Source organism: Calidris pugnax, unplaced genomic scaffold, assembly GCF_001431845.1.
Source record: "Calidris pugnax isolate Ruff unplaced genomic scaffold, ASM143184v1 scaffold1, whole genome shotgun sequence".
NCBI lineage: Eukaryota > Metazoa > Chordata > Aves > Charadriiformes > Scolopacidae > Calidris > Calidris pugnax.
In genome coordinates this window covers 8,969,828-8,992,498 of record NW_015090800.1, presented here as the reverse complement: position 1 = coordinate 8,992,498, position 22,671 = coordinate 8,969,828, and the positions used below count along the sequence as shown (strand labels likewise).

The 22,671-nt window shown below is 44.1% G+C and overlaps 1 protein-coding gene across 1 annotated transcript in view; it reads left to right on the top strand.

Moving 5' to 3' along the window:
• The window catches only part of CREB3L2 (cAMP responsive element binding protein 3-like 2), a 76,371-nt gene that overhangs the window by 27,233 nt on the left and 26,467 nt on the right, over positions 1-22,671 (top strand). Inside the window, exon 2 of the mRNA XM_014937230.1 lies at positions 15,020-15,236. Within this exon, the coding sequence (XP_014792716.1) occupies positions 15,020-15,236 (217 nt within the window). The remainder of the gene's footprint in view (positions 1-15,019; positions 15,237-22,671) is intronic.

Genomic DNA, 22,671 nt, shown 5'->3' with positions numbered 1-22,671 from the left:
CCAAGAGTTCCCCTTGCCTGGGCTTGTGTGACATCTTCCATCAGCACTGAAATCAGCCGTCTGTTGGATGTGGTTTATTTGGAAATTAAATATGGACTCTGAAAATGATCACAAGACTGTCTGCTTGTGAGTCCTCACAGTTTGTTGCAGGTGTTTGCTTGTGCTTTGGCACGACTGCAGCTACCGCTCCATTCTTGAGGAAAGGATTGGTATCGAAAGGATAGGGAATAGGATAGGAAAAGATAGGGTAGTTTGCACGCATGGGTGTTGCTGGGTGTTTGTGTTTTCAATCTCTTAGATGGAGAAACCCTGAAGTCCAATGTAAGCCTGCCAAATTTTTCCTCTATGACCTCTCCTGACTCACTTTGTGCAGTAGGGCTCAAGAACCCAGCCTTAAAAATAAATGAAGGGAAAAGGCTTTCAGTGGGCTAGTGCTGTGGGATGCACTGGCCACTTGAAGTTTATTGAGCGTTGTGTTTGGAGCTTGCTTGTGAGCTGGTAGATTGCGACTGATGGGAGCAACCTTTGGTTTTAAACCTTGGTTCTTGAACTGTGTTCCCTGGCCACCTTCCTGATAAGTATATTGAGTTCTCTGGAACATAGGAATGCAAAGCAGCATCAGCAGGTTTCCCAACTCCAGGTTTGTATCGAGTTTTCCAGAATGTGCTGCTGCTCTAGTAAACAGCCTTGTTTTGCTGCAAGAAGGCCAAAGGAAACAATTATGATTGATTAGTTTAGCCTTATATAAATCATGGGCTATAAAACCTGCCCAGATTGTTTCCTGTTTGAATTCCTGCATATCTTTGTAGGGAAACCTCTAGCCTTCAATTAAGAATGGCTTGGGTTGAAGTATTCACACTGTTCCATCATGATTGATTGTTCTCCCTATTTTAATATTGTGTCCTTTTGTAACTATGATGAATGGATCTGGCTTCAGCTGGTAATCTTAGCTGCAAGCTGGTAGAGCTGTTCTCTAAGTCTTATTCCCTGTTTCAGTACTTAAGAAAGTTCATGTTCTGCATTCGTTTCCTCTTTGACAAGCTGAATTGCTTACTTCTTTTGTTATTTGCTTTTATTTTGAGGCAGGATTTCCAGCCCTGCAGTGATTCTTGTGATTCTCTGAACTTTCTCCAGTTGTTCAACATCCTTTTTTTGGAATTTGGTGTTATAGGATTGGAGCCTGGCTTTGGTCAGTAGCAGCTGTGTCTGCCATGAGCATGGAGAAGATTAATTCCTGCCTCACACCCCTCTGTCTTCTGAAGTCCTCAAACCTGTGTGCGCTGGGTTGTGCCGAGGACACTGAATTGTGCAGCGGGTTGTGCGATTGGCATGAGGCTGTAGTACAAAGCTGTAGCTGGGGATTTACAGGGTGGCTTCTTTTAAATATGAAGCCTCATTTAAGAAACAAGTATGAACAAACAAAAACCCCATCCTACCAAAATAAAATAGGCAAAAACTCTGCACGACCAGTACCTCCCTGCTGTTCTTCGGCAGTGTGAGCCTGGCACTGGCCCCACAGCACTGGGGCTGCTCCTGGGACTGTGTGACACTTCGATGCTCTGGCTGAGGGGCTCGACTTGGGGTGCAGCGAGAGGTCTCTCGTGCCCAGAGTGTAAGCATGTGTCTGCAGTCACTCTTCGTTCCTCCCCGGGCCCTCCTTTGTGTGCCCAGTGCTTGCGATACCTGTCCCAAAGATGCTCCTTCAGCCACTTCTCTCCCAGGGTCCTAAGTCCTTTTTGAGATCTCTGCTTCTGATTGTCAGTCACGCGAGCATGACTTGACGCCTTTGGTTTGCAGCAGTAAGATTTATTTTCTTTTATTTATTTACCTTCAGCTTTATTTAAAACATGTTGCTTGTTTATGGCTGCTTACCAAGTACTCTGTGTTTTGGTTTTGTGACCTGACCTTTTTATTACTCCCTGCTCCTGCTGATGCTGTGTTATCTGCAAACTTCGGTGGTGGTGACTCTCAGGTCATTGATAAAATATTAGAGTCTGGGGCCAAGAACCGATCCCTGTGGGAACCCGCTGAAAACATGTGATGTAATCAGCTGATCTGTGTTTTGCATCTGGAGATTTCTTATTTCTTTATCCCACTGAATGTGTCCTGTTGACTTTGTATCACTCTGGCTTCGTTTACAAAACGAAGCACCAAGTTAGTTGCCCTATAAGAGACAAGGTGTATTAAGCTTGTGCTGTTATTACAAAAAGAAAAAATTTGAGAAGCTAAATTATCAATTATTGTGAAATTATAAGCATAAATTGGATTTCTCTCCCTCTTATTTTTGGACTCACGTTCTCTCTTCCCTTCTCCCTTAGTCAGGAATGAACAGTAGGTAGGTTAACTTGCTGTTACTTTGGTTGCCTTGTTTACACTTAAATATTTTCATATTATTTTTTCCTGGCCATCAGCATTGTCTCATACTGAAAATAGTTTCAAGAGCTCCATAGAAGCCCTGTTTAGACTTTTCAGATGGAGGTTATCTAGGTCTGCTAATTAAAATGGCCAGCTTTGAGTAGCTGTTGTTTTTATATTCTCTTCCGTTATTGTTGGGATGAAAATCATTTCATTACCATCCTGTGGGAAGGCTGTATCATCTGTTCTCATATAAAGAGCAGTAATTCAGAACCGCCCCCTCCCAGGAATATTCAATTAAACATTTTGATTTCCCCCCCGCCTCCTAACTGCAGCCAAGTGATGGCCTGATCTATAATTAACATTCTTCTGGGTCCTGACAAAGTCAGAAGCAATCTTTTTCCCTCTGAATTTTATTTTCGGTGATCTCCTCCTTGTTTTCTAGGTTCTGATTTATGTTAATTCTCATTAATTTTTCCTTTCTTCCAGTAGCCTAAACATGGGTTGGAACTTGGTGATCTTTAAGGTCCCTTCCAACCCGAACCATTCTATGATTCTATGTAATACTTCTAAGTTTCCGTGGTAAGCAAGGTTATTTGCCCAGCATGGCTTTCTCTTCCCCTGTCATTGTGAGATGGCAGGGGTTTTGTTTTTGGTTTTTAGGCATATGCTGAAATGTTCATAAATGATGTACAGTCAACATTGGTGATTTTTTGATTAACGACCTTCTCTCAGGTTCTCTTGATCCTTTGTCTTGTGGGGTCAGCTTGAAGAGCTCGACCATCTCTTTTAGGACTGTAGAGCATGGAGGAAACGTTGGCTGCCAGAGCAGGGTAGGGCAGTGCTGCCTGACGGCACGCTGGCACCGCTCCCGCAGCGGCGGGCCTCCGTCGTGCTGACTCAGGGACGCAGGAATCTAGTGCTGGCCCCTACCGAGTCTCCTTTCCTTCTTGAAGCTGCCTGCCTTTCAGATGGGGAAGAATAAATGAGGGTAAGAACATAGCAATTGCGAGGTTGACCACTGATGGGCAGTTTTAAATGGCAAGGTGCAGAAGTCAGTTACTCCTGGCAAAAATATGCAACTGGGGATGGAGGAAGTTCTTGCACAATCTTAATATACTGCTTATCTCTCGTAGTTTTATTTTATCTCTTCCCAAGCACTGTGACTTTCCTTCCTCCTCCCATTCTTTCCTTCTGCACCCTTGCTCTTCTGGCTCTGCTCCACCAGGGTCTTCACCTGCAGCCCGTTCAATTCCTTCCTGATTCTGCTGATCTTCTTTATGTCCTGCAAGGTGATGAGTAGCTTAGGCCTTTCTTTTGCCTGCTTGGGAGCAAAGGTCTGGAAATGTACAGAGGGGGGTACAGACGAAGTAAGGGAGTGCTGTGAATGGCAGAGGGCTAGCAAAAGGAGCTGAAATGTCTGCTCACAAGCAAATGAAGGCAGCACTGGGTTGAAAGTCTCCCCAGTATTATGAGGACTTCTTGGGGGAGAGAGCCAGCACACATGGTATTAAATGAGCTCTCTCACTAGTCCCTGCATCTCTGGAAAGAAGCATAGAGGAGAGCTAAGCACACAACTTTTTGTTTTTGTGTAAGACCTGGTCTTAGGATACAGATGTTTACATCTGCTGCTATTTTGCGTCCTGAACCTTAATCCAGTGACACTTTTATTTTTGACTTTTTTTTATAAAATTGACTGGAGTAATGTTTTCTGTCACCCTGACAAAGGACTTGTCATAGGAAGTTGGAGTACCAGCTCTCAAGTATGGGATATCTTAAAATAATTTGTCTAGGCAAATGCTACACATACTTTTGAGTATATATTTTTTTTGATCTTGTTCACATCCTGTGTCCTTGTTTGCTTTCTGTACAGCTTTCAGTAGAGCTTCATAACAAACTGTTCTGCCTTTGACACAAGTAAAAACAAAGTGACCCCTACCACTCTTGTGGTGACATAAAAGTGAAATGCATCTTTCCTCAGAGGGAGGGTGCCAAAGTACCAGTGCTGATGGAGGTACTGGTCCATACACATTTAGATGCCAGAATGATTTCTTTGGGTTCCTGTGTGAATTTTCTGCAGAGTTAAAGCTGTACAAGTGCAACCTGGGCATCCAGTGTGGAGGACCACTGGAGGCGGCTTCAAAACGCGAGGGTTTTTGCTGTGGGATGGCTTGGGCAGGTCTGGCTGATCCAAAGAAGCCCTGGTGTCATGGCTTCAGCTACAAGGTAGAGGTGTTCTTCCTTGGTGTTCTCATCAAGTACTATTGCTCTGCTCTTCCTTAGCTTCCCCGGGCAGTAGCTGTTTTGACATGAAGCATGCTGCAAAGTTGCAAGCGGGGAAACATGTTGACAGTTTGGGAAGGGGTGCTTTAATGTAGTAGTTTGTTCCACTCTCTGGAGAGATCACATGCTGGAACAGGATCAGACATCAAACTTTACTGCACGGTACTTAATGTGTGTGTGATGCTCAGTGACAGCAGCACTGAACACAAAGTCCTGCCAGTGTTGTTCCTCTTTCTGTTCTGATAGTAGATATTTGTCTGATAGAGGGGGCAACAGTTTCTGCCGGGCAGGGTCTAAAACCCGTGGCAGCTGAGGTCATTGCTAGCCAAAGGCTGCTGATCCTTGAGCTCTGAATCAGACGGGGGAGTTCATCTCCTGGGTAAGGTGATAGGACCTGTGGATTTCTTAACATTTGCTTTGCAAAACCACTCTGTTTTTTTTTTTTTTCTGCTTGTGCTCAAGCACCCATCTCTTGAGTTCAGGAAAGGGTCATAGGTGTGTGGTGTGTTTTTTCTTTTTAAAACTTTACATGCGTCTGTAATTTCAATCATTATGTCTATGAATACTAGGCAGCATTTATAAAAGCTAATTCATATTTTCCATAATCAACTCAGGGAGTCTGCATTTAGGCACTTGCAGATGTAGTCTGACTTCAAAAATTAAGACTGCTTAAATAAACATTTAGGAGCTTAAGTTTATGTCCTTTCTTTTCAAGCTTCAGTTTCCACACTTCTATGCTTAAAAACAAACGAACAAACAAAAAACACAGCAAACCCTCCCTGGAATAAAAATGAATCTGTAAAACAAAACCTACTAACTCTTCAGTGAAGTAAAAAGAATACTGATAGTAAAGCCTTACTTATTTTATAATAACCAGACAGCTTTAATTAAAGAGATGAATTTTAATGAGTGGTGTGTAGGTTTTCAGCCAGCGTTAGGAAGAAGGAGGAACGATCGCTCCTGCAGGCTGGAACCCTGCCATTTAAAGTTTGCAGCCATTAAAGAAGTAGTGTTGTTGAAGAAGAAAATAGCAATTTTTACTTTAAATGTCAAGTGTCCTGTCAGTCAGGAGTGGCAAGCCAGAGCGTGCAGCGAGCACTGCTGATGGAGCAGAAGTTGGTTTTTCCTACCTACACTGTTCCGACTAATTTAAGATCCTCCTTTGAAGGATACTGGTTTGGTCCTCAGGGAGGAGGCTGTTGCGAACACTTGAAACACGCAAGAGCTGATCTAGAGAGCATCTGCGTTCTACAAGAGGCCCCCTGCACTAAGGGGAACCTAGAGGAGAAATTAGGATTTTTCTGGGCTCTCCTAACGGCACCCCAGCACAGGGTGCCCACTGGGACGGTTACTGGGAGGTTGTTCCTGCGGGCAGAGGCTGGTAGCTTCAAGTGTTGCCTAACATGTGGGAACTGTGATGAGACCTTGCAGGGTGAGCAGATAAGCGAACTGCCGCTGGCCTGCAGGGCAGGTTACAGCATCTCTCTTTTAAGTAACGGTCCCTGAATTGCGTGGTGGCAGTCATCCTTGAGGGGAGGGCTTTGTCTCCTTTTAGGCCAGCTGGAGAATCCCTGTGACTTCTGGCTTCTCTTTGTGGTTATCTTTTCCTCCTTCCTGTTAGGTCCGTAAAGTCATCTGGGAGTTGGACTTGAAGGTCCTTGTGGGCCCCCTCTAACTTCTGTAATATACTCCGATCCCTAAAATGGATGCAAGGCTAGTGGGATTCCCTTTAAAACACAGGAATTGTGCTGGCTGTGCCCTTTGACAAGGGATGCTCTTACATGAAGACTGAGATGGATTTTCCTTGCTTTCCTCCCCTCCCATTGGCATGGTGAGGGAAGATGATAGACAAAACCAAGTGCAGTGCGCCCTGGTGTTGTGAAACGCTGCTCTAATGTTAAGATCTATCTCCATGCGTTGAAGAAACCCGAGTAACTGTTTTCTTTCAGAAGTGGCAATAAGCTAAACCAGCTGTGCAACAGCAAAACGTGTTATCCCTGCTGCCGAGCTCTTAGGCAGCAAACAAGACCGTAAATGCCCACTGGTGGATTGTGAATTTTGTACACAACGGTTTCAACTTGGCTGGAAACTTTCTTTCACCGCCTGTTTTTTGGCTAAATGCTGGGTAGTTATTCAGAAGGCGCTAGTTAGATGTAAAACTTGTAGTAAATGCAAGATCCTCCAAAGAGCCTGTAGGTGTGCCTGGGGCGTAACCCAGCAAATTAATATTATCTCACAACAAATATTTATGATTGGCATTGCGTGCCTGGAGCACGGCTGGGACAAAAAAAAAACCCCTCAAACAACTGCATCCATTCCTTTCTTCGTCATTTGATAATTTTTAATAACATAACTGGTCTCTTTAAGTATCTTGCCTGGGTGCCAAAAACCATCAGAGACACCAATGACTAAGTTTTGGGAGGTGAGCTCCCCTCTCTGTCTGGGGTGAGCCACTCTAGCTGGAGGTGGCAGGGAGAGGCTTGCCCCTACTCTTGGTGGTTTGGAGGCTTGTGAAAGGCAGACCTGTCAGTCAGGCTTGTCTTGCAGCCTCTGTAATCACTGGTGGTGAGGAATTGTGACCCTGCAGCTCCCCAGGTGAAGAGAAGGGCATGGGGAGGAGTGATGAAGAGTTTGAGTCTTCTGGGGTTCTGCCACTCAAAGCTGGCAGCCCAAGAGCTGACTTAGAGACCAGTGAAGTTCACACCAGTGAGCTGCGTGTAAGAGGCAAAAAAAAAAAAGAGGGAAAAAGAAAAAAAAAAAAGTAGCTGAGACAAAAGAATGAATGCGTCTGACCTGAGAGCATAATCCAGATGCTTGCTTGCAACACAGAGTTAATAATATATTTTGAGGCCTCAGCCAGAGACCCAGATGGGGGGAGCCTTGTTGAAGGGCTTCCAGCTCGCTGACTCACCGCCCTGGTGCTCTTGGCTTTGGCTTTTCTGGGGAGAGGGTGGGAAACAGCAAAGCGTGCACACAGCCTATTGAAAAATCAGACTAGATCCAAGAACTATGCGCTGGGGGAAGGGCAGGGGAACGTAAGAAGGACTTTCCTGGTTTGTATGACTCCCAGGAGGCTTGGGCTAGGAGTGAGCAACAGCATCCTTCTCTCTGCTTGCAGACAGTGGGCTTAAGAGGAACTGAACTTCAGGGTTGTTTCTCACCCTTGCCTCAACTGCACAAGAGCTTTTTTCCCCTTTTTTTTTTTTCTTCTTTTTTTCTTTCAACCCGTATTTAGTCCTAGTCATTACACAGTTTAATTTTATTATTAATTATCTTTCTAAATTCAAAATGCTTGATGGGGATGTTAAGGAACATGAAAGAATCTTTTTTGAGCAAGGAAAGGCGAAGGAGTAAACATGTTTTTTGAAAAATCCCCCCGATTACTTAAAAATAAATACATCTCTGCTGGTTGTGCGCTGGAAATACTTGGAGTGTTTGCAATGGAAGTGTGGGCAAGCATGTGTGCATAATGGGGTGGATTATAAGATTTGCTCAGCATGAACTTCAGCATTTCCAACTGTGTAACCTGAGCAAGTTGGGAAGATGTGCAGATTTAATTACCATGTAAATCTATTAGCTCCAAATTTCCTGGCATTTGTTTTGCTGATGACACAACCTGAATGTTATTCACTTAATGGATTTTTTTAATCTGTCCAATTATTATTTTTTTTGTTAATGCTTAAAATGAGTAATTGCTGGTGTGAGACTCCAAATGATCATATCTGCTGTTATGGTGGATCTCTTTGCTGTTTTCAAATACCAATTTCATGTTACTCTTCATATCCTCCGGCAAATGAGGTCATTTCAGTGTAGCTAATGACTAGACAGTAAAGAATTTTATAGTAGAGTAAAATAATTGCGCAACCATTTCTCTGCATCTTGGTTTTGGTTTTTACACTGTAGAAGATAAACACCTAGAAATCTGAGGTTCGCTCTGCTTGCCCTTGGCGGGTACATAAGCCAGGGTAGGGTAAATCTCTTCTGTGTTATCAGCATGTTTTAGGTGTGACTTAGGGGACTGTTTACAGTCCTTGGTCTCTCTGTTCTCTGCTATGACTGCATCTAAGACTTTTCTTCCTGCCATCAGAAAGCTCTTCCAGCTATTTTGTTCCTTCATCAGATTGAGAGGGAGGATCTCTGTGTCCTGTTTAAGAGTAAGCAGTGAGATGTGCCTGTAAGCTGCCAAAAATAGTTAGTCATGCCCTCCCCCCTCTCACCCCCAGTTAATGCATACCAAAGGTAAGCAACCTGGTACATCAAACTGTATAGGGTGCAGCCTTATGCTCTTTTACTCTTTCTCCCTGTGGGGGTGTTGGTGAATGAGACTGTGGGGTTGGTCCTGTTTCTCTTTAAGCCCCCATCTTTGGAATCAATTGTATGGAAAAATACTCTATTGCTGCCAGACTGTCCTTCATTTCTCATCCTTGTAAAAGCGATGCAGCAGGAGCTTGGATATGTGCCTTGTAACAGTAAGGTATACACCCCGTGCCAGGAGAAGGAGCTCTTCTGTTCCCTGCAGGGCATATGTGAGTGAATTGCAGAGATGAGGCTACAGGTGCTCAGTTGGTAGCTCTTCTCAAACCTGGCAAAGATGGATACCATGCGATACTAGCCATGGCTGAGTTTGGAGAAGAGTGAGTGGTAACCAGTTTCCCTGCTGCAAACATAAAGGATTTCTAGAAAGGGAAGGAAGCTGCAGCGTTTGTGTTTGAATCTCTGAAAAATAAGTGATGCCCAAGTGCCAGCGAGTGCTGAGAACAGTTGTCTTGGTTGTTGGAAGCTGGTGCATGCTGACACCTCCAGTCCATCAAAAAAGTCAACAGCACCACCAACAACGTGTCTGGGAAGAAAACACCTACCTTGAGGAAGCTTTTTAAATTGTACCTTGGGGTTGGGCACGCAGAAAGTCATGGACTTCTCTGCTGCATTGTCATTGTTGGTAGGCTTGTGTGTGCAGTCCTCCATGAGCAGCATCTCTAGGCACGGTTCTTAATTAGCTGAAAAGGGCAGGTCTCTGCTCTAAGCCCCTATGGGTAGATGCTGCACTTGCAAACCCAGGCAGAGCTGATAGGTAGGTGCGTGATGCCTTTTACAGCTCTTGCTGTGCAGTCAAGTCTCGAGCTCAACCCGTGAAGGTTAACCAGCCTTCACAGCACGTATGTGCCATCTTTGGCAACTGGTGCCTTGCCTGGATGCCCTAGAGCTTGAAGCCTTTTGTTACCAGCTGTGACTCCTACTCAGACCTTCTCAACTACCATATAAGCAGCTGCCAGATGTTTGTGAAATGTGTGCTTGGTTCCTTGAAGAGGAGATGGTATCTCCGTGTAGCCCCGCTTCTTGATGTGTTTGATGCTGTTAACTGGAAACGCTGCTATCTTTTGTGATATTTTGTGTTTTATCTCCTATGCACCTTTGTTTATGCAAACCACAAAAGAGCTGCTGAAGAAATTATTTCCTTTTCTCCCTGTTATCTTAACGTGAGAGGAAATTGCTGGAGGGAGGAGGAGGGAGGAGGGAGCAAATTCATGCCTGTGGTGCACGTTTACTTCCCCACAGATGGGGGCTGTTTTTGTGGTCTACCTTTCTGCTCTGTTTCCTCATCTTCTTCCAGAGCACTGCCTTGGGCATCACATGGATTCTGATTCCTTTCATACTGAAGTAAGGGTGCAATCCTTGCCCCCCACACCCCCCCACCCCATTATTGCTGCTCAAGCCTTACAAGAAATAAATATCAGGAAGTTTTGTAGCTGTGAGTAGATCATAGAATCATAGAATCATAGAATGGTTAGGGTTGGGAGGGACCTCAAAGATCATCTAGTTCCAACCCCCCTGCCATGGGCAGGGACACCTCCCACTAGAGCAGGTTGCTCAAGGCCACATCCAGCCTGGCCTTGAACACTTCCAGGGATGGGGCAGCCACAACTTCCCTGGGCAACCTGTTCCAGTGCCTCACCACCCTCATAGTAAAAAATGCCTTTCTGATATCTAATCTGAATCTTTTTTCTTCCAATTTAAAACCGTTTCCCCTTGTCCTATCATTACCCTTCCTGGCAAAGAGTCCCTCCCCAGCTCTTCTATAGGCACCCTTCAGATATTGAAAGGCCGCTATAAGGTCTACCCGGAGCAATATATATAGTTCTGAAATGTCATCTGGGACTCTTGACTTCTCTTCATTCCTTTTTTAGTGAGTTCTTAGCCAATTTTCTGACCGTGACTGTTTCATTTTTAGTCATGATAACGTGGCATCTCTAGACAACTGGTTCCGATGCTGCTTTCATCTGGCTTTGGGTCACCTGGTGGAGAAGTCAGCACTGCCATGCACCTAGCAAAACCCAAGTCTCTGTTTTACTTCAGAGATGTTCATTTCATCAGACAAGAAACTTAAAAAAAAAAAACAAAAACCACCCAACAAAACACTTGCCCCTTAGGCAGAGCTGGAGAAAAGGGCCTTTGTCTGGCAGGAACAGGCAGATGCTGTGGAGCGCCGTCGCCCGCGGCCAGCTGGTCTGCAGCCAAATACTACTTTCGAAGAGCCATCCAAAATCCGCTGCGCGCCCGGATATAAGAGCTCTCCTCTGTTTGCTTACCGTGGGGTGATGTCTGTAGGTGTTTTGTGTTCCCCAAAGGCACCCGGGTTATAGGCGGGAGCAAACGTCCAACCAGATGGGTGGTGAAATGCTGTGGAGCTGCATCTTAACAGGGGCGCTGCTGTTTTGTTTGTCTTTTCAGTGTTCTGGGGGAAGGGGAAACGGAAGATAAGGTTACATCTGTCCTAAATCCATGGCTTTTTACAGGGGTTAAAATCCCAGCTGAACACCTCTCTTTGCTATGTAGAGAGAACAGTTTAATAATTCAAGCGGACTCCTTGTACCAACACATGTCTGCAATTAGTGCTGTGGCTGCCAGTGGGGTGTGAGGATAGCAGGGAGCTGGCAGTGGAGCTGTCTACAAAGGTATTAAAAACAAAAAAAAAGAAAAAGGAAAGAAGGGAAAAAAGGCACATTTTCAATGCAAGTACTCTTTTCTCTCTTTTTTGTTTTTTAAGGTGAGCTCTCTGGGTGAAAGGTGCCAAGCTGAAAGCCACAGACAAAGAATTTCTTTCTTTCCCAAGTGAATATATATTCAGGTTGTTTGTGTAAAATTCTCAGTTTCCTCCCTAAATTGCCCTTTCCTGTTCCTGAGTGCAGGGGTGGTTGCTGCCATATCAGAAATGAGGGTTATTCTGTGGTTTTCCAGCTTTGGAAGTAGCTGATGACCACTAAGATGTGTGCCGAAGTGGAGAGAGGAGCATGGAGAAGAGGAGGAGGAAGAAGAGGAGGGTTGGCAAGGGAAGGATGTGCTTTGAAAAGACAGAGGGAGCGGCTTAGGTGTAGGTGGAAGTTTCTAGGAGATGGATCCCTAACTGCTCCCAAATAGTTTCTGCTGTAGCTGCTGCTCAGGTGCCCTTTCCTTTTTAATTCTCTAGGCAAATGGCGGTGCTTTCCGTGAGGTAATTGTTTGCTTAAGGAAAAAAAAAAAAATCAGTGAGCTAGCTCTAAGCATTCACTGGAGTAGAGATGTGTGTAGCATGAAAAATTCCTGTAACTCAAGTGGTGGTGGTTTTTTATAATCACTGAGAAGTCCCTAAAATTGTCTGTTCCTGGAGCTCAGTAGATGTGCAGTCTGACCTGTGGCAACTGCTTGAAGCTTCTCTATTGACCGGTATTCTAAGTTATATCACAGACCACTGAAAATAAGATTAAAAATTATAATGAAACTAGAGAATAGTTTTGAAAACTGACCCTTTATTTTGCTATCAGACAGTGCTGTTGTAAATGTAAATTATTTTCTTGCTCACAGCTTGCTGCTTTACAGCTGCACGTGAAAAGGAGAAAGCACAAATGTTGATGAACATATTGAGCATCCTTCCCCACCCCAAGGTCCTCTTTCTCTCTGGTTTTGGGAAGTTGAATGTTTGTTTCCTCCTTTACTTTTCCTGAAGTGGTTTTAGGGAAATTTCCCATTCAGAAAGAAAAAACCCCAAAATCTAACTTAACTGACTTTAATCAAATGGAAGAAGTAAAGTAGTATTCAAAATCTATTTCTTCCATATCAAAGTAGTAGTATGCAGAAGGCTAGTAGAAATCTTTATTTGTGAACTTGTAGCCTATGGTCATTTTGTCTTTCAGTTGAGTCTTTTAAATTAGAACATCTAAATAGTGTCAGACTAAGTCAACAGTTAGGTATGATATTTTTAAGGATCACATCCTCAGATTGGATGACGCTGGTGATAAAGTAGCTGTTAGTTGAAACCAGGGTACAAATATTGTAGCAGCCCTATTTCAGCATCTGATAGTCATCAGCCAGGATAGTGCATGGAAGAATTAGAAAGAGGGAAAGGTTCTAGCCAGCTTTAGGAAAATATGCAAACATACATAATTAACTCTTGTCATTAGCCCCAGTGAACAGAAGTGTGTAGACTGTGGGGAAAATATTCTCCCTAAGAAAGGCACTGCTTTTTATAGGTTCATCCTTGACTTCTGTTGTGATTGGGAAGCATTTCTGTTCCTTGTTTGTTCTCTGATGGCTGCCTGCTCTGTTTTACTCAGTGTATTTATTGATGCACTAGGGTGTTCGACTAGTCTTGATTGTCCTTTTTCATTTCTTCTTTGCACAGTGAGGAACTGTAGTTTGTATCCTTATCCTTACGGATGCTGGGAGGTAGCCCTGGATGTGAAGTCCTAGTGAGTCCTTGGTTATCAAAATTAAAATAAACAAGGATTTCTAAGGTGGTCATGACCCTCTTGCTGAGTCATTTCAGAGTTTGTTTAGTAGTGTTATCATTTACGGCAAGTAAATATGAGGCTACAAATCTGGTTTGCCAGTTGTAAAGGCTTTGCTTTTGCTAGTTTGCTATTTCACTGTAGTAACTGTGGTCTTCTGTTTATTGCCTTATGTTTAGTAAATATTTTCTTTTCCTCAGTGTCAGTCAGAATTGACTGAAGCCTTATTAATTTTGAAAGAAGGCACAGTTAGCCTTCGTGAGCGTCTTGGAGGAGGAGCTCAAACTTCCAGGGGACTTTGTGAGAGCCGGCTGTGCTCAGCGTTTTCCAGCATCAGGCTTCAAGGCCACAGATGCTGCTGGAGCTGTGAAATGTGCATGCTTGGGGGTGTGAGCACACTGCTTTCCTCATGGATTTATACAATATTGACTTGTTTAATTCTTAATTTAGCCTACAGGAAACCAAATCTTGAATTTCAGTGTTTGTTTCTGCAGGAGAGAGCAAGAGGGAGAGCCAAGATCAATACTGCTTGCAAAAGCAGAGCAAAACAGATTTAGACTTTTGTAGGATCATACCCCAAGCGACAAAGACTCCTATAGAAGATGGTAGATAATGCCTGATTGTTTGGGAAAGCTCGTTACAATTCATTGTACAAACATTTTTGTACAAAATAGAATTCTTTGCTTGAACGAGGTGAGCAGGAATGGTTTCTTCCAGCGCAGTTTCTTTGTCTGTCAAAGATATAGTCTTCTGATGTTGGAAACAAAACCAAGAAAAGTTTCAGAGTTTTTGGCTATTGATGGGAAGTGCATTGGAGTCTCAAGGAAGTAGACCAGGAGATTTGGTTTGTGCTCATTTTGAATAAGAAACAAACACTAAGTTATCCTGCTGAATGCAGCCATAACACGTGCTGTCAGTGTAATGGATTCAGTGTAGTAGATAAAGTAGTAATTAATACTGGCAGGAGCTGCAGCTGAGGGGCCTAGAAGCTGGATATGGGCTCTAGTCCTAGGTGGAATGCAACTCCTAAAATAGACACATAAATCAGCCAGGAAACCCGTTTTATAGCAAATGTGTTAATTGCATGGCTGGGGACGTGCATGGACCTGTTTTCTTAGAGCATACTGTATGTTCTGCGCAGCTAAAATAGTCATACATGCTGTTGGAGTCTGTGTCTGAGTGTGTTTCCTTTTTTTTCTCTGCTTCAGTGAACATTAACCCAGTATATCCTGTTCCATGCACAAAGTGTTCTGCTGATAAATCCTCCAGGATCTTCCACACTGTCTGGGTGAAATGTGCTATAGCGAGTACCTTTGGGGAGGAATGGGGGGGGCTGCTTCAGTGACTTCTGTGCTTCTATTTTCTCTTTTCATTGCAAGTTAGTGACAGGCTCTTCTGTTGTAATGTATGCCTCTGAGAAGACTTTTGTTCTAGCTGTAGCTCTTCAGCTTGAAGTGGTGATTGGAGGAGGAGGTCGTTAGGCAGGGCTGGTAGATCCTGCTGCTGACTGGCACGGATACCCAGTGCAGATACTGGAGTTGTTCTGATCAGTGCTCTCCTGTTGTTGGTATGACAGACAGGCAAGGAGATAAACTTTTGCCCCTTTTTTATCTCCGCAGCACTTCACAGAGTTCCTGGATGAGTTTTCACCGGATGTCCTGGGCCAGCTCTTGAATGATCCCTTCTTGTCTGAGAAGAATGAAATAATGGAGGTAGAACTGTCTCCAGCGTCCCCAGCGCCCCTCATCCAGGCAGAACACAGCTACTCCCTCTGTGGGGACTCTCGACCCCAGTCTCCCTTGACCCACATCTCGACCGATGACAACTTCAATGAAGGTAGCAGTACTGATGGGTGTCAAATCTGCTGGCGTTGGTGCATTGAGCCCTTGTTCGTTTGTCGTGATGCTACAGTAATGAGATGTTCCTGATGGGGTGATGGTGCGCTAAGGGTGCACGTGAGCACTCTGTGCTAATTGAAGTATCTACAGTGAAATCACAAAAGGGAAGTCTGCAGGCCTTGTGAATAAAGAAACTTGCCCACTGACAGGGAAATTGTGCTCCGCAGAAGTTACTAACTTTGCACTGTAAATGTTTTGAATTAGAAGTGCCCATCAAAAAAAAAAAAATAATGGGAGAACTGTACTTGTTTCCATGTGTCTGCAGCTGTGGTTGTTGAAGATAAACGGAGACTGATAAACCAAATTAGTCAAATGAGGACCACCATGAAGTCTGAGTACTGTAGAACATGACATGTAAGGAAAGGGTGAAGCGGGTTTTGTCTGGTCTTCAGGAGAAAAGGCAAAGGGGAGGTCCTATTGCTTTTTATGACTACCTGATGAAAGGGTGCAGAGAAGACAAAGCTGGACTCCTCTGAGATACACAGTGATAGCACAAGAGGTAATGGTTGCAAGTTGCAGGAAAGGAAATTTCAGTTGGGTGTTAGTAAAATAATTTTCACTGTGAGGGTTGATCGGGCATTTGAATAGGTGTCCAGAGAGGCTGTGAAGTCTTCAGCTGTGGAGATATTCAGAGCTGAACTAGGCAAGGCCCTGAGAAACCTGATCCAAATCGGCCATACTCTGAATGAGGAGTTGGGCAAGATCGTCTGCAGAGGTCCCGTCAAAGCTACATGATTAAAAACAAACAAACAAACAAACCTTTTAGACTACACTTGTTTTCCAGTAGTGAGTATCGCAAGTTTCCTGGTATCCCAAAATGAAAATCAGGTCATCTTATTTATATTTCTCAATACACGTGTAACTTCAAGTGCTGCCTCAGTCTTAAAACCTGTCTTGCTCAAGTCCTAGGGTTTTTTTCCCTTTTTAGACAGTAAAAAAAAAGGTAAAGGAAAAAATAATGCCCATCAAGAAGTCATTAGTGATGTTGTAAAGAGGTAATAACTGCAACTCTATAGCTTCTGTGGTTGTGGGGAATAGTGATGCATAGAAAATGATGAAAACCAACAGCATTTTTTAGCAGTTACCTTGAATTCAGCAGTTATAAACAAGCAAAGGGAAAAAGTGGGAAATGCAGGAATGATGGGAAGAAGGGATCCAACCTGCTTGTTGTGGGCTGGCAGGAAGGGGAGTTCAAGGTAAAAGTGACGTTGGCGGGGTAGCAAGACCATGAATATCTGGTAACTATTAGCAATATTCACCATGGCAGACTTTTACTCCTAATAATTGGTTTCTGTCTTCAACATTAGCTTTACAGTGAAAAGCAGTAGAGTAAATACTAAGCTGCATTGCAATAAGAGGGAGAGAGATTCGTGCTTATGTGTAAGCATTAACAAGCTAAGCTGTTTATGAAGATCCATCAGGATGTGAGTTTTCAAAGGCTGACAGTTTTGTAGTCCAAAGTGCTCTTTTAAAACAAGGTACAGTCTGTTAGAGATTTCACAAGAGGACAACTAGTAACATCTGTGAGAAGGCTTTTCAATATGAGGCAGGGTTTTGGAGGTGATCTGGAAACATCACCTACATAACACCTTCCTGTGTTGTTTTTCCTAACTGTTTTATGTGAATATCTTTAAATTAATACATACAGAAGATAGTAAATGTAATTGTGGCAGGAGAAACAAGCACAAGAAACATCAGAAAGCAAGCATCTCTGGAAGTTAACAGGGGGAAGCTTCAAACTAGGCTAAAAGTGAGAGGAGTTTCCTTCGGGGAAAAATCCTGAAGAAATTCATACTGCTGAGACCACTGGGTAATTAATAGAGTTCTAGTGAAAGGATGTTTTAAAAAGTCAAGAAACATTAACAAGTGGGTTTAAAAATAGGAAATGAATGGAAAGCATTTCATCTTCTGTTCACTCGGCAGAGTGTTTCATAAGAGAGGAGGAGGAGGAGGAGTTGTTCTTGGTGTTTGGGATTTTATTTAATTTTAACCCTGGAGTCACGCTCATGACCTTTCAATACCTATAGACTTCAAAACAGTGAAGCTCAGAGAAATACTTCAGGAAGTTGCAGAATTAACAGTAACATGTCTGTCTGATAGATATTCCAAGGCATCACCCTGATGATTTTTCAGTTCTTGAGTGCATGAGAACAGGAGAGGAGGATTTTGTGGGTGGCAGTACTGCTGGGTTAGGCACTGGAGATTGAAAGCATCTCCTGTGCTCAGACAGTGGAGGTACACAGTGTGCTCCTGACAGCTCTGGTGAATGCCAGTTCCCTGGGTGGAGTAAGGGGACAGCTACTGGGAGCACCACTGTCCTTTTGGGTATCCAGAGGTACAGGGTGTGGAGAAGGAGGTCCATATGCTCCAACATGATTTCCCCCCTGCCAGGGAACTGGGATTGGTTTTGTGGAGTGGCAGGGGCTGAGAAATGAGATTGGATGAGGGGCTTATATAAAGAACGTGTAAAATATTTACATTCTTCAGATAACCACCCCATTGGGCAGATTGGTGAGGTCTTAGAGCTGTTGTGTTTTCATGGTTTTCTGGTTTTGTGGAGTGGCAGGGGCTGAGAAATGAGGTTGGATTGAGGGGCTTATATAAAGAACATGTAAAATAATTACATTTTCCAGATAACCACCCCATTGGGCAGATTGATGAACTCTTACAGCTGTTGTGTTTTCATGGTTTTCCCATGGTGAGGCTTCATGATCTGCAAGGACTGGGAGTAGAAACAGGCTAGTGAGGAGGCTCATGTATGACACTTGGATGCGTTGTGTCCACACATGCTCTGGACACACGTGCTGTGGACCCACATTCCTGCAGTCAGCAGCAGTGCAAGGAGGAGGATGGCACAGGGCAGTTGAGCTGGGTCTGGGTGCTGGTTCATAGCTTAGTCCTTACCTCTACAGGACTAAAGGCCTGGTGTTGTGCACAAAGCACATGGCAAACAGGCTTTGTTCTAGCTTTGCAGTGAAATCAATAATATGATGGTTCAGTGGCACCCAATGTCTGTAGTGATTTTCATCTATGTGTTCCCAAGTATGGGGTCCCACACCCCAGGTTACAGGGAGGTTGAAGAAAAGACCCATCTTGTTTGGCACAAGATCTTCAAGACACATGATCTTCTTAAGCCATTTAGTGTCTATTTCCATCTTTTTTTCCCAGCCAAGTCTCTGACAACCTTACTGAAAATGTTATTTAATGTTAATGTGGAGTGAATGACGACAACCTTACTGAAAATGTTATTTAATGTTTCCTTTTGGCCATTGTGGTGGAGTGAATGATGGCTCTGAGTCCATAAGCACTTTCTTACCAACTGTTGCAGGGGAACAATTAACTTCAGCTGTGAGCCATTCTCATTGACCACGATCTGACTGTTACCAGGATTTCTACAACTGCTAAATTAACCTATTCATGAAATTGTAAATCTTACATAAAGATTTTTTTAAAAAAGTTCTAGAACTGTAAAACCTGGCAAAGTCCTAAGCTTGGGTTTAACTCTTCTGAGGTGTCCTGTTGACCTTAAGGTGAGAACGTGTTTAAGCATCCATAAGATCAAGGTCCCAGCGCCGGTTTTCCCCAGTTATTCACTCTTCTGACTTAACTGTGCTGAAGGCATTTCCCCAGCTTTGTGCAGAAGAACTTTTCTGAATACTGCCAGGTTGTTGCTAGTGTGGGGTCTCTGAAGGCGTCAGTCCATAAATATCCAGCCTGTGAAAGCATTGGCAAGAATAACTATTTTAAAGCAGATGTGAGCAAGACGGCTGGCATTTAGTTGTTTGTTCCCTCCCTCCTCCCCTTCCCCCCAAGAATCTATTCTTATATTCAACTTTGCAAAAACTTATAAGACTAAAGATCCTATAGAGAGAGATTTATAGGCCTCACCTGCTTTCTTGCACTTGCCTGATCATGTCCTTTAGTTTTTCTGATCTGATGAATAAGGCACGTGGCCTGGGGGTGGGAGGACTTCCAGGCTGTAACATGAAAAAAGAGGCTACATCCCAGGTACGGATGATCCACACCAGTTGCGCTGCTACTTCTTGCACAGCAAGTTTCCTCTTTCTAGTTGTGAGCCCTGAGTTTTTTGACACAACAGCAGAGTAGCTGTGGAGAAGCACGATGGGTAGTTGAGAAGTGGGAATTGCTTCTTGGAAGGAAATGAAGAAGCTGGGAGAGGAGGCTGAGAATAGGGCTGATGGATAAGGGAGACTTCTTGCTGGACATCAGAGCCTTTTGGGGCACAGGTTCTCTTCTGACAGTTGTAAATGCTTAGGGAAAAAAAGCTTTATTTTCTGTTACAGTTGGTGCATGTCTGTCTCCAGTTTTCCAGTCTCTGCAGCCTTTTGGAAAGGGAGGGCTGTGGGTGAGACAGCCAGGAGCAAGGCAGGAACCAAGTTTCAGCAGGGACCATGGTTAGCTTCCTGTGTGACTTGAGATGTGAGTGTAGGACCGTTCCCTGCCCTCTGATGCTTCATCTTGTCAGCCATAGGCACAAACTTTAGGACGGTGGCTGCCCCTTATTTTGGATGTGTGAGAGCCATAGGTGAGAGCTGGGTACAAGTAACACTAAGGGGCTGGGGTGTGGCAGGAATGTGGAAGCAGAGGCTGCAGCATCAGCATGGGGCTGTTCATCCTCTGGGATCAGCTCAAGTGATAGAGGGTGGTTTGCAGTGGGTGCGTGTTTGGGTTTTGTGTGTGTTTTTTAGTTTGTGTGCCTGGCAGGGCTCAGATAGTGGAGAGACAACTAGTCATTTGGATTGTTTCTCCCCTCAAATTGTGGCCAGGTGGCTGGGTGCGTTCCTTTCCCCTACCCCCGAGGGCTCCACTTTTGAGACTAGTCTGGGTCCCCACCTGCCCCTCCTGTTCATGCTTTCCTGCTCAGGAATGCTTTGAAGTTACTGTTGGATTTGAAGCGGCTTGTCTTGGCCTAAGGTTTGACAGACTGATTGCAGAAATGATATGTTTCGATTTTATGCTGAGCTGTGCCAGAACTGGGGCTGGCCCCAGAATATAACCTGTATTGTTATTGGGTTTTTTACTGCTGAGGCTGTCTTTTCCTGTAACGTGCTTTTAAAACCCAAAACCCAAACAAGAAACCCAAAATAAACAAACAAAACCCTGAAAATCATTGTATATGGCTCCCACTTCTCCAGGGCAAAGAGCCCTTCAATGATAAATCCAGCCCTCATCTCAAGCAGCGCTTTGTACAGGAAAATGCTTGCTGATGTCTGGAGTCCACAAGCAGTAATGGGTGTCATGAACTGTTTCTTCATGTAGAGGCACCTGTGGGCTTGAGGCTCAGGGTGGTCATCATACATTTTATATTTATATATGTATGTATACACACCCATAATATATATGTGTATATATGGTGTATATATTAGTCATATTTATTACGTATAGTAGGTTATATTATACTTCCCAATTTTATTTTTTTTTTTATATATAGAGGTGCTTCTGTCTGGTTTTCTTCAAATACTGAGCTGTAGAATCATAGAATGGTTTGGGTTGGAAGGGACCTTAAAGACCATCTAGTTCCAACCCCCTGCCATGGGCAGGGACACCTCCCACTAGACCAGGTTGCTCAAAGCCCCATCCAGCCTGGCCTTGAACACCTCCAGGGATGGGGCAGCCACAACTTCCCTGGGCAACCTGTTTCAGTGTCTCACCACCCTCACAGTAAAGAATTTCTTTCTGGTATCTAATCTAAATCTCCCCTCTTTCAGTTTAAAACCATTACCCCTTGTCCTATCACTACACTCCCTGATAAAGGAGTCCCTCCCCGTCTTTCCTGTAGGCCCTCTTCAGGTACTGGAAGGCTGCTGTAAGGTCTCTCTGGAGCCTTCTCTTCTGCAAGCTGAACAACCCCAACTCTCTCAGCCTGTCTTCATGGGAGAGGTGCTCCAGCCCTCTCACCATCTTTGTGGCCCTCCGGTGGACTTGCTCCAACAGATCCATGTCCTTCTTATGTTGAGGGCCCCAGATCTGGATGCAGTACTTTGGATGGGGTCTCACGAAAGCAGAGTAGAGGGGGAGGATCACCTCCCTTGACCTTCTGGCCATGCTTCTTTTGGTGCAACCCAAGATGTGGTTGGCTTTCTGGGCTGCAAGTGCACATTGCCAGCTCATGTTGAGGTTGTCATGAACCAACACCCCCAAATCCTTCTCCTCAGGGCTGCTCTCAATACGTTCTCTGCCCAGCCTGTATTTGTGCTTGGGATTGCCCCAACTCAGGTGGAGGACTTTTGCTCTTGACCTAATTGAAATTCATGAGGTTTGCACAGTCCCACTTCTCAAGCCTATCCAGGTCCCTCTGGATGGCATCCCTTCCCTCTGGTATGTTGACTGCACGACATGGCTTGGAGTCATCGGCAAAATTGCTGAGGGTGCACTCAATCCCAACATCCTTGTCGCCATCAAAGATGTTAAATAGGCAATGAAATGTGAACAATGACAATGGAACCTCCTCTGCCCCGACTTTAAAGAAAATGGAATTGGACAAAGAATTTCACTTGTGTTTTGAAAAGATGCTGTCAAAGCCATACTGATAATTCTTGTGAGCACATTCCAATGCAACTTTTTTCCTGTGTGGGTTTTTAATTTTTGTGTGTTTATTTAGGAATCGGGGAGGAAGCCATTTGGTGGTGATAATCTGTATTTGGGTGAATTTTATGTGGAAGGGTAGCAGTCAGTCCTTGCCAGCATCTGCAGTTTTAAAGAATGAGAAGACTTTTGAACTTTTATGCATCTGAGGTCTGAAATCTCAGTAGGTCACTCTGAATCAATCCTGTAACTTCTACTTGGGCAGCTGTGTGTCTGAAAAATGTCAGTTTTGATTTAGAAGTGGGCATTTTGGTGCTTACTTATGCTTACTGTTAATAATTGACAACTTTATTTGCAGTCAGACTTCCTTTTGCTTCCAGTTCCACATACGAGGCCTTCTGGCCTTTTTTCCTGCTGGAGTAAACAACCATCTGCTCTCGGAAACCTCTTTCCCCAGGTGTTTGCAGTCTCTGATTAAGTTCCCTCTTGATTTCTGCTTGGATACAGTTAAAATGAACTGCACTTCCTTGGTGTTTCTCTATAGGGAATGTCTTCTGGACATTGAGCTATTGCAGTTCCTTTCTAAACAAAGGGACATTCGCAGTTGATTTTCAAAATTCTGTGTCAAGTGACCACAGGACCTGATTTCCCAGGAATAGTTTCCCTAATGATGCATGTTAGGGGAATACTCCTCCCACTTCTAGTCCTGTTGTTTCTGAAACCAGTGATCTCATTCTCTCTGTAGTGCTGCACTGGGACTTTGTGCTCACTTAGTTATGTGCTGTGAGCGTACAGCCCTTTTTAATCAAACCCTGATTGCTGCCATA